Raw genomic sequence first — 13195 nt, forward strand, 5'->3', positions numbered from 1 at the left:
TGTGTCTATATATTGGACTCCTGAGAATTTTTCTGGAAATGCGAATCTGTTGGTTTGCTAAAGTGGCATTCACTTGTTCTGGCAGCTTGTGTCCTACTTCCAAGCTTCAGCCCATGAAATTGCAAATTCCAAGTTTTTGATTCTTAAATTAGAAGTAGGCTTTGAGGATCCTTAGTAGACAGAGGATGTCAACAGCTAAATGTGTTCATTTCAAGTTTATCCTTAATCTTTGGATTCTTGGTTTTTGTATGTGCCCATTATAGTTCTTGGTGTAGACTAAGTTGTTAGTGAATAGAGTACAGGCAAATGAATGAGTCCATACTGGCTGACAAAATCCAGCCAGATCACAGTACCCTGAACCACTCTGTTTTCCAGCCGGGCACAAAGTCCCAGGGGCCAGTGTCCTGAGACCCTTTCCCCGCCCCTGTAAATCACCCGTAGGAGTTTATTGTCCTTAATCAGAAAGGACCTTCAAAATATTTCCTTAGCTCACAGTAATGGCCAACAGTTGTTGGGCATTTCACTTTCCCCAATCACTGTGGATCATAACTTACCAAATGAGTACATTAATCATAGATTTATTTTCTGTAAAGTTAAATAAACGAGGTAGGATTTAGATTTAGTTCAGCATTTGAGATGTCGCTTAGGACCACTGCCTGAGTTCATATCCCAGCTCCGCTTCCTGCTTATACACAACCTGGAAGGCAACGGGTTATGGCTCAAGTACTTAAGTCTCTGCCACCCGTTTTGGAGACCTAGCTTGAGTTTTAAGTTCTTGGCTTTGTCCTGGTTCAGTCCCAGCTATTGCAGCCATTAGAGGACTAAGCATGTGGAGAGAATCTATCTCTGTTGCTCCTTCAAACACACACCCCCCCCCCCATACAATCCATAGGAAGGCTATAGACTAAAATTTAACTCAGAAATGTTTGTTTAAATAATGTGTGTGTATATAAATATGTATACTTTTGATTTTTAAGCTCTTATAAATGATGGCTATGAGAATCTTAGCTGTTTTCTACACCGGGGCATAATCTATGCAAATCTAAAACTTTGGATGCTGGCCATTTGTGACTTTGAAACTGCGATTTCTCTGGAGCGGTATGTTTTCCTTTTCATGTGAATTAATGTCACTTTTGTGTAAAATTAGAACAGACAAGAGGAAAGAAAATATTTTTGGTCTTCTCATTGATAACATCAGGAAATGAGAAAATCATGATATTGCGTCAATGCTAGAATACTACTAAAATAATTACTGCTAAAATAAGACTTAGTTTCAATGTCTGCCTCGGATACTTGTGCAAACTTGAGATTGAATAGGTTTGGATTAAGTCACTGACAATAAATCAAGTTGTTAGTAGGAGGAGATGAGAACATCTAGAATCTTTTGAAATTAACTTCATTGAAAACTATCAAGTTTTTAAAAGGAAGATCAAATGCTCTATTTGATGTCTCACTTCTGTGCTGTCCACTACATACAACTTAATTGAAAGAAACCTTCTATTTAGGTTTTCTCCATTGACTTAATTTTTGTTTAGGAAAGCAAAAGGAAATAAAGTACTATTTTCACTGTAGGATCAGGAAGAAATACAATCTGAGAGTTAAACACATCAATAAAAAAAGCCAAGCTATCAGACACATAATTTAATTAAATAGCTATTTCCAATGAGTCGTTTATTACAATGGCTTCTGTCAGAAAGGGTTACAGATCCTGTCAATTCCATGCCCACCAGCAGACTGTGTGTTTGGCTTTATCCAAGATGAATTTTGAACTTGAATTTGAATTTGGATTTGAGAAATCTTGGATTACATGTTCATTACTACCCGCAATGGTTTTCTTTGGGACATTTTAAGCTAGAAAGGGAAAGAAAAGATGTGCCGAGAGTTAGGGGGAAAGAAACAAGTTTTAGGTCCTGGAAAAAAGTCACAACTTAATAGTACCAGCAGATTGGATGCATGGTTTCTTCACCTTGAAATAGACAGTGAACAAAGATAATTTCTAAGGTAATTTCCAGAGTAAAATTTGCTTGATTTTAAGAGAGAGGAAAAAAAAAAACCCTTCAACTACCTTAATGCCTATGTAGGGAAAGCCTATGCTGCCAACCCCAGAATAGTTCTGTTTCCCATGATTACTCATAGCCTAAAGCAAACACTTTGGAATTGAAGAAAACTAAACTAAACTCATTATTCAAGATAATTCACGTTTAGATCAATGAACAGTAGATTGCTTGAGTCTAGAAGATTTTAGGAATTCTATTTTGAGCATGGACTACAAATGTTAATTCTTTACCAAGGATTTTGTAAAAGTATTTATACTTTTTTATAGGGCAATTAATTTGCTGTGCCTTTGTAAAACATTAGAAAAAAGATCTTTGATGTATATAGTTGTATGTGTTTCATGATATACATTCACAAATAATCTAAATCATTCATTATTGGAATATTTATAATAATATAAATAATTTTTTTTCTGATTTTTCCAGAGCTATTGTTTTGCCTTACATAAATATTGGCCTCATACATTTGTTACACCTAGATAACTATACCGAAGCCATTGGGCAGTTTTCTGAGGCCATTCGAATTGATCCTTTGTATATTCAAAGCTACATTTGCCGAGCAGAAGCCTTTCATAAGGTATTTAAGTTTTGGGAATCATGATTTAAAAAAATTGCTTTAGTTTTGTGAGTATTCAGTGCAATTTTGAGCTGTATTCGTTAGCACATTGTATTCGTTAGCACCTTATGGGTTAATGCACTCATAAGCAAAATATTTAGTAAATATAGTTAACTAACTTATGCTCTGATAAAGTATCTATTTCCAAGCTGTAAATGATTAAGTCTTTGATTTTATTAAACATTTGCTTTTTCTTTATTATAAGGACAGATATTTATGAAATGTAATGCACTTATTTCAATACAGCCAACTAGGAAGCTTGATTTTGTTCTCCCTAGATAATTGGTATGATCAGTTTTGTGCCATAACAGTTACAGCTCCCATTTACAGTGCTGATGTCCCATAGGTGCACTGGTGCATTGGCCCAGCTGTTCCACTTCCAATCCAGTCCCCTGCTTTTGCAACTGGGAAAGGCGGTGGAAGATGGCCCAAGTGTTTTGATCTCTGCACCCATGTGGGAGAGACCTGAAAGAAGCTCCTGGCTCCTGGCTTCTACCTGGCCTAGCCTGGGATGTTGCATGTTGCAGCCATCTGAGGAGTGGACCAGTGGATAGGGGATCTCACCCCCTATCTCTGCCTTTCTCTGTAACTCTGTTCAGACTCTGTTCTGAGAAGGAGATATTCTTCCTGATAATACCCAATGTGAGCTGTGGCGTATTCACATCATGGAATCATAGAGTCACTCTATACTTGCCAATTTGGAGGGATTACCCATGAGATATTTTTGAGTAATTTAAACAAGGTTCAGAAAAGACTGTAAAGTGTGTACAGCTTCCATGGAATTAATAAGCTAACCCTTGCCTAAATGTGTCAAAGGCTATATTCTCCCACTCTGTGGGCCCGGCATCCAGAGTGAATCTAATCTAAGGTTTCTTAGAGAGATCTAAACCCAGGAAATCTTGGAAAGAGTGAGCTTCCATCTGTAGTTACAAACCTGGATTTCTTCAATGCATTGAAGACCAGATGATTCATGACTTATACCAACCTAAGCAGGATCAGCTAGGAATAGATCTGTAGCTCCACAGAAATACTTAAATTTGTTTTAACAAATGTCAAACTTTATCCTTTGGGTTCTGAACTTTAATTCCAGCCACTATTTGTCCCTAACAATTTGCATCTTTCCTAAATGTGTTACATACCTCAATTCACAAATTAGTTTTGTGAGTCCTCCTCTTTGCATCTTATGTTATTAGAGTAAGAACCATAGAAGGTTGTCCTGGGTTAATTTTGGTGATATTTGTGTAGTCTCTCACTCTGTAAAACTTCAGATTATTTAATTTAAATAATTTTAACAATTTAAAGAATCACTGGTTTTCATTACATATTGATGCTGTAAAGTTCTCTTCTTGCGTCATTGTTAAGTTTAATTTATTCATTTACCTATTTTTGATGGAAGTCTGCTTTTTCCATTATATTTTTCAATGGAATTAGCTTTTTTAAAATTTTTGCTTCCTTTGCATTTTAATGTTTTCTTTTTTTAGCATTGGGGAAATTAAGTAAAAATGTTATTGTTGAGGGAGAAAAATTGAAAAGCTAAGTGAAAATGAAAACCTGCACCTTGATATGTGATATAATTATATTTATGGAAATGTGTATGTAATCATTTCTCAAAATTAAATGAAAAAAGACTGCATTATAAAAATCACAAACATAACATTTCTACACCCATTTTCCTTGATGATTCCAGACACAATCATGTGCTAGGAAATATCTCTGCAGACTTTCTATAGAAAAGGGGAGATAAACAAAAGCGCAGGTTTTCTTAGGAGATAAGTTTGTTTGTCATCCAACAGGTAAATAAATTGAAAACGGCAGTAAATGACTTATCCCGTGCTATACACCTTCAGCCAGATGGAATCCAATTATATATAATAAGGTACGAACCTAAAAATTGAATTCTTCTTTGGATAGCATGGCATCTGAGCAAGTTGTTGGGATCTTTTGTTGTCTCATGATTTTTTCAGTATTCTCCTGTTACATTTTTTCTTAAAAAAGTTATATATTATGACATATTTGAAGATTTGTTTATTATGTTTAAAAGTTTTTCGAAGATTTATTTGTTATTTTTATCGGACTATCAGATTTACAGAGAGAAGGAGAGTCAGAGAGAAGGGTCTTCTGTCTCCTGGTTCACTCCCCAAGTGGCCACAACAGCCAGAGCTGAGTGATCTGAAGCCAGGAGCTAGGAGCCAGGAGCTTCTTCTGAATCTCCCACTTGCATGCGGGGTCTCAAGGCCCTGGGCCATACTCCACTGCCTTCTCAGGCCTCAGCAGAGAGCTGGAAGGGAAGTGGAGCATCTGGTATGCAAACCGGCGACCATATGGGATGGATCCTGGCACCTGCAAGGTGAGGATGTAGCCACTAGGCTTTCACGCCAGTCCCTCCTGTTACATTTAGTTGCTGAGCAACTGCCATCTCCTGGCAAACAAGCTGGATTTAGTTACTGTTTTTGATTAAACCTAAGATCATTTTTTTTTTTACATGGGATAAGCGTATCCACCCTTTTGCTCTACCTTTGTAAGAAAACGCAGTTGTTTACTGGTTAAGTTCTGTGAGGCCTTTCCAGATGAATAGTTGCATGTTTATCACTTACCTCCTGAAAGTCGGGTAACCTAGTTTGAGCAGTTGTGACTGTGTCTACAGAGGTACCAAACGTAAACCTTAGGTAACTGTAAAAAACAAAGGCTGATCTATGGAATTGCATTTCACATATAGTGGGGCTTGCAATGCTCGGGCTCTTTGCAAGCCATGAATTAGCATTGCTAAAATACACTATAGTGTCTAGGGATTTATAGAGCTGACAAAATGAAATGAAGGAATGATTTTTGATGCAGCCTTACTTTCCTCCTGATTCATATTTTAACAATTTGTTTGAATACATCCTCTTTTTGTCTCCTGGTAAAACAACAATACATTTGAAAGTTTTTCCTACATCATAGATTTTTAAATTTTTATCACAGGTCTGTGCTAATTTAGAATTATTGAAACTAATAGAATGTTAATAGTTTTCACTTTTTGATGTTTAAATATGTAAATATGAATGGATGCATTTTAACTGTAAAATTTTAAGGACCTGGTTGTAAGAAACTGTATTTGAAAAAATAGTAATTTTAGCTGCTTAGACTCTTAAAGCTATTGTTTCTTTCAGAGGACAATATCTTCTTATGATGAAAAACTATGAACTTGCAAAGTTCACTATTTATCAAGTAGCAGAAATGAACAGAGGTAAATATAATGGATGCAAAATTAAATTGGTTTAATCTAAAAATGCCTCTAACTTTTTATACTGCTTGAGCAGCTGTATGCAAATAGCACCATTTGACATCAAAGTTAGATTTCAGAACTTCAGTTTCACGTGTACCTTGTCAAGTTGTAAGATAATCCTTAGTAGTGAATGTTTGGAGGCATGCTGTTCCAGGAAATATAGACCTTGAAATTACACTGTTTGACGTTGTCACAGAATTTCTTATTATTTTCTGATGGTAAACAGTTTTGGCATAGTATTGATTTGTTAATTCAGAGAAAATTCATTGTATTGCTTGATTTCATTAAAATAATTATTCTCTAAATCTTTGATGCCTGGTAAGGTATGAATACGCTTTTGTTTCCTTTTAGGTCTCATTGACTTGACTCCTATTCAACAAGCACTCATCTATTCGTTTTGTGAAAACCATCAGAAGGCCATTCAGGTCTTAGAAGGACTCACGTGGAGTAGACCTGACATAGTGCTGTTTGCTGTAATAGCAAAAGCGCATATGAAGGCAAGAAGGACCAAGGTGAAGAGTCCTCTGAGTAACACTGGCTAACTGTATCTGTGCAATGTATGGACTGTACTTAGTTTGACATGTAACTAGTATAAAACTAAACCAAATCAGTTTATAAAACTAAATTATACTAACTGATATATTCTTTGTTAATTAACATCTAGGTTATTTCCCTTTTTTCCTTCTGAAGAATAGTTTCTTTAAATATTCTTGTTTTAACCTGTAGAGTAGCTTTCCCAAGTCTATTACCAGAAAGTATGGAGAATGTTTAGCTTTCAAGAAAATGACACAGACTGTACAAATCAAATGTTCTTGTTGATGTGTATCCTAGTCAATAAGTGGTGGGGCCAACTTTATTTTAACAATTTGAATAATCATTGGTTTTCCACTCTTGTGTGAATTGCTTTCCCTAAGTCTGAGCATCAGTTGAATAGTTTATGTTTATCAATCTCTCATGTTCTTTCAATCTCCTACATTTACTCTTTTGCTTGTCTCTTTTTCAGTACTTTGGGGCATTTGGAAATACATTCTCTAATCTTTGACGTACATATTCTCACAGTTCTGTTTCTCTAGAAATGGTTTTGTTGGTGTCTTTGGATGAACAGAGGTTCTTATTTTAATGTATATAACTTTTTAAAATTTCTTAGGGCCTATCTGTAAAAAGATCCTTTTTACAGTTGGCTTTGCTTTTCTCATGTAACACCCTCCTCTGGGGGGTGGGAAAGAATGGAAGAATTTTACTAGTTCCCATATGGATATCCACATGTTTCAGTATTACATATTGAAATAGTCTGATTAACACAGAGATCTGAAATACTATATCATAAACTTTTATATACACAGTAATCATGAAGTAATATTCCTAATTGGAAAACTGCTTTTTATTCATTTATGAATATTTAGTCTAAATAATTAAATAGTTGATTTTTGATGGTGGTTCGTTTTCTGATGTCTGTAGAACCCCATGAAGAACATAAAAGTATATAATAAAGGTTGATTAAAACTGTATCAGGTAGTTTTAATGGGTGTTAGGATTATTGGCTAAGATGATTGCATCCCTTATTGATGTGCCTGGGTTCCAGTCTCAGTTCTGACTCCTGAGAGCTTTTTGCCAATGCATAGCCTGGCTCCTGCCATTTATGTGGGAGACCTGGGTTGTGTTCCAGGAGCTGCCAAAGCTCCTGTCTTTGCCAAAGCCCAGCTCCAGATCCTGTGAATATTTGTGGAGTAAACCAGTAGATAGGAGCGTTCCTGTCTCTTTTTTCTCTGTGTGTCCCTTGATATTTATAAGAATCAATTCAGGCATGGCATGGTAAGCCTAGTGGCTAACCTCCTTGCCTTGCATGTGCTGGGATCCCATGTGGGTGCCAGTTGTTGTTCCAGCTGCCCCACTTTGCGTCCAGCCTCCCTGCTTGTGGTCTGGGAAGGCAGTCGAGGACAGTCCAGGGCTTTGGGACCTTGCACCGTGTGGTAGGCCAAGAGGAGGCTCCTGGCTCCTGGCTTCGGGTCTGCTCAGCTCCAGCCATTGCAACCACTTGGGGAATGAATCAGCAGATGAAAGATCTTCCTCTCTCAGTTTCTCTTTTCTGTATATCTGACTTTTCAATAAAAATAAATAAATCCTAAAAAAATAAATTCCATTTTTAAAGCTAAATCAGATAATAAGTCATTAAGATCGTCTACAACCTCCTACCATCTCAATATATTGTTTAGAACAATTACTAGAAAATTGATAATTAGTGAATTCATAAAGTTGTCTTGACAACACTATAACAAAATAGCCTTTAGAATTTAGAATTTATAGTTCTCAAAATCAGTATGTGCAAACCTGACCTGTAGAATTGGTCCCTGTTTGGACTGGTAGAGATCAGACTCCCTCTCAGAACCCCTTCCTAGAGTGTAATTGACGAGAAACGTGGCCTTACCAGATTGATGTGTTCGCATGTGTAATGAGGGTAGGGCATTGTGTCCCAGGTTTCTTTTAATATTTACAATTTTAATGTTAAATACTTAGAAACTTTCTTCTTGTTTTTAAAATCATTGTAGGAAGCCGTGAGAAGGTTTAAGGAGGCAGTGGATGCTTTTGCTCTCTCTGACCGAGGACCTAATGCCATGGGTGTTTTAGCAGACTGTCTGTATAACCTGGGTCTGTGTTACACAGAGGAAGGCAACTTCCAAACGGTATTCTATGTATTTAGGAAATGCGGGTGAATTGTGGTTTTAGACACTCTTTGTATTCATTCTGTTTCTGCAGGCTGCCTGTACAATGATTGAATATTCCAAAACCTCTTAAAAAACTTACACTCAGTCGGCACCCGAAATACTTATGACTGTTTTAAATCAAAACATTTTGCTTAAGGGCTTCTTGACAATATTATAATGGCTAACATGTATTTTCTGCCAAAACATTAAGTCTGATGGGAAAAATCTGTTTTAGTAAAAATAATCTCATCGCATTGATATGAATTTAGTTATTAAATCTTGAGTAGTCTTCACCAGGTGCTTCAATATAATGCAGAATGAGTGGAGAATGAATAGAACACTCTTGACTTTTCTTGCTGACAATGGGATAATTCGGATTAGATTGAAACTGATTATTAAGATGGGCAAAGTCACTGAAAACACTTGATTCAATTATAGATATATTCAGTCTTTAGTTATTTTGTACAGTTCTCCACTTTTAATTGTAACTGATAGGTTATATAGATAATTTATATTTTCCAATGGCTAATGCTGGATATTCTATAATTCTGCACATGCGGGGACACACACACACACACACACACACACACACACACCATTCTAATCATTACATTCCTGCGTTCCTGGGATGGGTATTATTTTAATTTGGATTTCTGTAAACTAGAAAAAAGTTTTTACTTAACCAGTTGTTTAAGAAAGAAATTCTAGTCAATACACAATCAGTCGCTAGTGGTTTTCATATTCTTAAGTCCATTTAGACACCAGCAAAAACTCATCTTTGCTCTATTGGGAAAATTTTGATACTTTATTGTTTTGGAATTTTATAACTATGTGTCTGGTATGGGTTTTGGAAACTTGAGAGAAAATGAAACATATCAGTTATGATTTCTTTGAAGAAATAAAATCCAAAGATGAATTATTATAATGATACTCTCATAAGTATTTCAGTTTTAACAACTTGGATTGTATAAACACTAGTCTGTGAATAGGAAAAGGAGGTCTTTAGATATAAAAATAAACGTGAATTGTTTCTAAATATTATGAGGGTTATTGTGAGGCATGTTTTGAAACTGATAAAAAAAGTAGTGAAGCTTTTCTAAAACCAATAATACGGTGTCATTTACTGATACTGTATCACTGTTTGGGCTGCGTTGTAATTCCTCTAGGCATTTGAATATTTTACAAAGGCTGTGAAAGTAAATCCTGATTTTGCAGAAAGCTTTTACCAACGAGGGCTTTGTAAAGCAAAACTCCGCAAGGATAACTCAATTCTGGATTTTAATCGTGCAATTACTCTCAACCCCAAACATTACCAGGTATGTAGGTAAATGATGCCAGTGACCTACAGAGTGTGCCAATTTTGATAAAACTATTAAGTGCTTTACATTGCCAATGTTATTAGTTACCAATAGTTGGTTACCATACCTACTTTTTAAAGTAATTTTAATTTGATAATCAAAGATATATACATTTTCTCTTGAATTGTAGGGTTATTTCCATCAAGGATGTTATAGATATAAAAATGCATTGTGAATTGTGATATATTTAAATATTGTTAATATAGTGAATTAGCTATTAATAATGAAAATTTTATATACTGTATTGCTGTTTTTATTTACTTTCTTTTTTTGCTGTCATATTGATTCCTATATTCTGATAGGCTTTAGGAACAAGTCAAAACAAGGCAAAAGGTGGTTAGATTTTGAGAAAATTTTTATGAAAATTTTAATGAAATTTTGATGAAAATCTAATATTTGGAGGAATTAGTAATCATTATCTTTGAGGTGTAATGGTAGTACAGTTACATAGGGGAGTACCTTTTTTTTTCAAAGAAGAAAGTACTTACTGGAAAGTATGACATTTATGACTTCCAGAAAATTGGATAGAACAATGATGACTGGCAAAATGTTAACAATTGTTAAATTTAGATGATCTCTACATGTGTGTTCATTGTACTGTTCTTTAAATTTTTCATGTATATTTGTTTCTTTTTCTAACCAAAGAGAGAGGAGAAAAAATACTATTAATACCAGTTGTGTTTGAGATAGGTTTGGTCAAACTACCACATACTTTTGCCTTATTGATACTTTTATTAAACATGTATTTCTGTTTTCCTCTTCTGTTTCTCCAAAAGGCATATTTAAGCCGAGTAGCCTACTATGGTTTAAAAGGTAGATATTCCAAAGCAATCTTGAATTGTAATGAGGCCATCAAAATTTGTCCCAAAAATGTACGTGCATATCTCTACAGAGGAGTTTTGAAATACTACAATAAGGTGAGACATTTCCTGCTGATTTATGAAGTTTAAAATATTAATTAAAATAGACATGTAAAAATGCTGTTTTATGGGTTCTTTGTGGGGTTTGGTTGCAGGTATATATTTTATGATATCCAATCATAATAATGCATGTCTCCCTTCAGGTATTTAACATTGCTTTAAGTAAAAACATACAGAACTTGTATGTTCTAGTTTCTTTTAATTTAAAAACATACAGTAAATTAGCATTATCTTACTTCTGTGAGGCTATAAACTAGTACCCATCTATGGTCCTTTTCCAGGCCCTCCTGTCTTGTCTTCCGAACTTCTGGGAACCACAACTATGTTTTTAATTTCTATGAGCTCACCTGCAGATGAGATAATGTGATATTTGTCTTCCTTTGCTTTAGTTATTTCTCTGAACATAAAGACCTCCAGTTTTATCCAAGCTGCTGCAAATGATAAGATTTCATCCTTTTTATGGCAGAGTAATATTCCATTGTAGAAATGCACGACATTTTCTTTATCCATTCATTAGTTTATGGGAACGTAGGTTGTTTCCATTTCTGCCTATTCTGAGTATTACAGCAGTCAACATGAGAGTACAGATATCTTTTTGTCAGATGGATTTCATTTCCTTGGTTGCTGAAGCAAATGATCTATTTTTAATTTTTGAGGATCCTCCATTTTGAGTGAGGTATATGTGTCCAAGAGCTTGTACATTGCTTCTGGATTATTGATTGTTTGCCATACAGTTAACAATATTGTGTTTTTTTATAATAGGCAATGGTAATCTATTTTTATCTCTAATTCTTTTTATCTGTAGCATGCTATTTTTCCCTGTTAGGCTAGCCAAGGGTTCATTAATTTTGTATATATTTTCAAAGAATCAGCTCTTTATCTTGTAAAATGTAATTATTTGTCTTTATATAACTTATTTATGCTCTGAGTTTTAATATTTCTTTCCTCTTGCCAAGTTTTATTTGGTTTCTTCCTTTTTTTCTCATTGCTTGGCATATAGCTTTGAGGGATAGCCTGAGGTATGACTTTCTCTATGCAGGCACTGATTGCTATGAATTTTCTTAAGGTTGCTTTTGGTGTAGCCCGCAGGATTTTCTATGTTTTGTTTCCATTTCATTTGTTTCAAGAAATGTTTAAATATTCTTCATGGTTTCTTTCTTGACCCATTGGCTGTTCAGGAGTTAAGCTGTTTAAGTTTCATCTGCTTGTGTAGCTCATAACAAATTTCTTGCTGCTGTTCTCAAGATTTGTTGTGTTGCATGTATACTTCCACAACTAACACATTGGATCTTTCCTTTTGAATTTTGTTGAGTTTCCCTAAAAGAGTTATTTTGTAAACTGTATCTGGCACCTTATTTTTTTTTTTTAGATGAGGCCATGTTTTCCTGGAGGTTCCTGTTGATTGTTGCAATACACTGTCATCTGCACGTTGACCAAGTGCTTTCACTTGTGGCTGTCTCGCTAGAAATTCTAAGCAGTCTATTTGTCTGATGTGAGCCGTAATCTGTTTGCTGCTGAGATAGGCTGAACTGGTTAGCTGCTGATGTTGTTGGAGTGTAAGACTGTACAACCAGGACCATGGACGTCCACTGGGCATTCTAGAAGTTCCAGAAGTTTTGTCTGCAGTCATTGGCGTAGAAGAAGGGACTGTTAAAATCTGCTCAACTTTGAATTTTATCAGCCTTGCATTGAGTTCCAGAGAGGTTCCATGATTATTTGCTGTCTGCCAAAGCTTGAAGGAAGAGTGCGCCAGGTACCTCTTGAGCTACTCAGGCCCCATGTGTGTCACAACTGGATCTTAACAGGCATCAGGCTCTGTGCAGTCTTGGAACTGTACACCAATACAAATGTGTCTCACCAGGCATGGTCTCTTCCTAATATTGGGGTATATACAGAAACTTTGTCTAAAGACACTAGCCTCTAGGATTGCCCAACCTTGGGCTTTACCAGCCCAGCACTGATTTTTTTAAGATACTGTCCCTTGACTCCTTGTTGTCTACTCAAGGTTGGAGAAGGATGAAGAAGGAAAATTAGCTCCAGGTTGATCATACCTTGGTCCCACAGTCCCTGAGCCTTGTATATTCCTGGGTGTGTCCTCCAGGCCCACATGCCAAATTGATTCGGATGTACCTGAGCACAGGTGCCCACATACTGCCAAGCAAATCTGGATTCCCAATTTGTGAGCACTGGCTGGATGCAGGCCACAGGGCCAATTATTAGGTTTTTTTCCTGATGCTCTTCTGTCTGGCAGGCCTCGCCATGTAAAGCCACCATTCTGAT

The 13195-nt window shown here is 35.8% G+C and overlaps 1 protein-coding gene across 2 annotated transcripts in view; it reads left to right on the forward strand.

The window, feature by feature from the left end:
- Positions 1–13195, forward strand: part of TTC6 (tetratricopeptide repeat domain 6) — a 152556-nt gene that overhangs the window by 103887 nt on the left and 35474 nt on the right. For both annotated transcript variants that reach the window (XM_058666358.1, XM_058666360.1), the window contains exons 16-23: positions 978–1098; positions 2481–2631; positions 4464–4546; positions 5820–5896; positions 6287–6447; positions 8482–8616; positions 9804–9953; positions 10772–10912. In XM_058666358.1, the coding sequence (XP_058522341.1) occupies positions 978–1098; positions 2481–2631; positions 4464–4546; positions 5820–5896; positions 6287–6447; positions 8482–8616; positions 9804–9953; positions 10772–10912 (1019 nt within the window). The remainder of the gene's footprint in view (positions 1–977; positions 1099–2480; positions 2632–4463; positions 4547–5819; positions 5897–6286; positions 6448–8481; positions 8617–9803; positions 9954–10771; positions 10913–13195) is intronic.

Source organism: Ochotona princeps, chromosome 6 (assembly GCF_030435755.1).
Source record: "Ochotona princeps isolate mOchPri1 chromosome 6, mOchPri1.hap1, whole genome shotgun sequence".
Taxonomy (NCBI): domain Eukaryota; kingdom Metazoa; phylum Chordata; class Mammalia; order Lagomorpha; family Ochotonidae; genus Ochotona; species Ochotona princeps.